At 54.7% G+C, this 950-nt stretch overlaps 1 protein-coding gene across 1 annotated transcript in view; it reads right to left on the bottom strand.

The window, feature by feature from the left end:
- FBLIM1 (filamin binding LIM protein 1) overlaps positions 1-206 on the bottom strand; it is a 2,132-nt gene extending 1,926 nt beyond the window's left edge. The window contains 1 exon segment of the mRNA XM_029084512.1: positions 23-206. Coding sequence (XP_028940345.1) covers positions 23-206 — 184 coding nt within the window.
- Between the last annotated feature and the right edge of the window lie 744 nt (positions 207-950).

Genomic DNA, 950 nt, shown 5'->3' with positions numbered 1-950 from the left:
CCCCCCCACGGACACCCCTCACCTCCATTGGGCAGCGTGGGGGGTCGTGGCGATGGGGTCTGGGGGTGATGGGTGCCCAGGACCTCAGCACCATCCAGCTGTGGTTCCCTTTGGTTTTTCTCCTTGGTGGTCACCTCCCTCCGTGGTGGCACCAGGGTGATGAAGATGGATGAAGCGATTCTCTTCTCCACTTTCCCCGGCAGCATCGTCAAAGCTGTAGAAGGGCCGGACCTGGGTTCAATTTTGGGGAAAAATAAGATAAAAAGGAGCAAAACCTTCAAGTGCACCGGCAGCTCCCGCAGCCCTGCCGCCCTTCGGCCTCAACCCGCCTCCCTCCTCACCCTCCCGGAAAGGGAGAAGGAACCAGTGTCCCCGTGTCCCACGTCACGGCAATAAATGGTCTCGTGCCGGGGAGGACACAGGGTAAAGGGTCCCAGCAAAGCAGTAGCCAAAATCACACATTTTTATGCCTCTGTAGCCAAACCCCACCCTTTTAGAAGCATTTTAACCCCCTTGATTTCCTCTTATTGCCCCCACCTGGGATCAAACTGGATCAGCATGAAAAAACCCACCTTTCCTCTTAAAAACAGGCTTGAGATAAAATCTGCTTTTCCAAACCTTTTTTTGGGGTGTTTTTAGGTCCCCTCACTCCCCCTTCCCCCCCCTATTTCCCCACTAATCCCTTTCCAGCTCGGGGCATCCCCCACATTATTATTCCATTACAGATGGGGAAACTGAGGCATGATGCCACATATCCCTGTCACAGCCCCTGAGCATCGCAAGCAGGATGCGCCCGACCCCGATAAACCCCGCTGGGGACGGAAAAGGGATGTTTATTCAGCTTCCCAACGGGAAAAGCAGCTGGAGTGAAGTTTCCCCTTCCCAAATGGAATGGTTTGGGGGGGGAGGGGGGGAACCCTGAGGCTTTAACTGGGAAACAGACAGGATTT

This window comes from Antrostomus carolinensis, unplaced genomic scaffold, assembly GCF_000700745.2.
Source record: "Antrostomus carolinensis isolate BGI_N321 unplaced genomic scaffold, ASM70074v2 scaffold35024, whole genome shotgun sequence".
NCBI classification, from domain to species: Eukaryota; Metazoa; Chordata; class Aves; order Caprimulgiformes; family Caprimulgidae; genus Antrostomus; species Antrostomus carolinensis.
The sequence above is the reverse complement of the archived record's forward strand: the minus strand, read 5'-3'. Positions and strand labels throughout refer to the sequence as shown.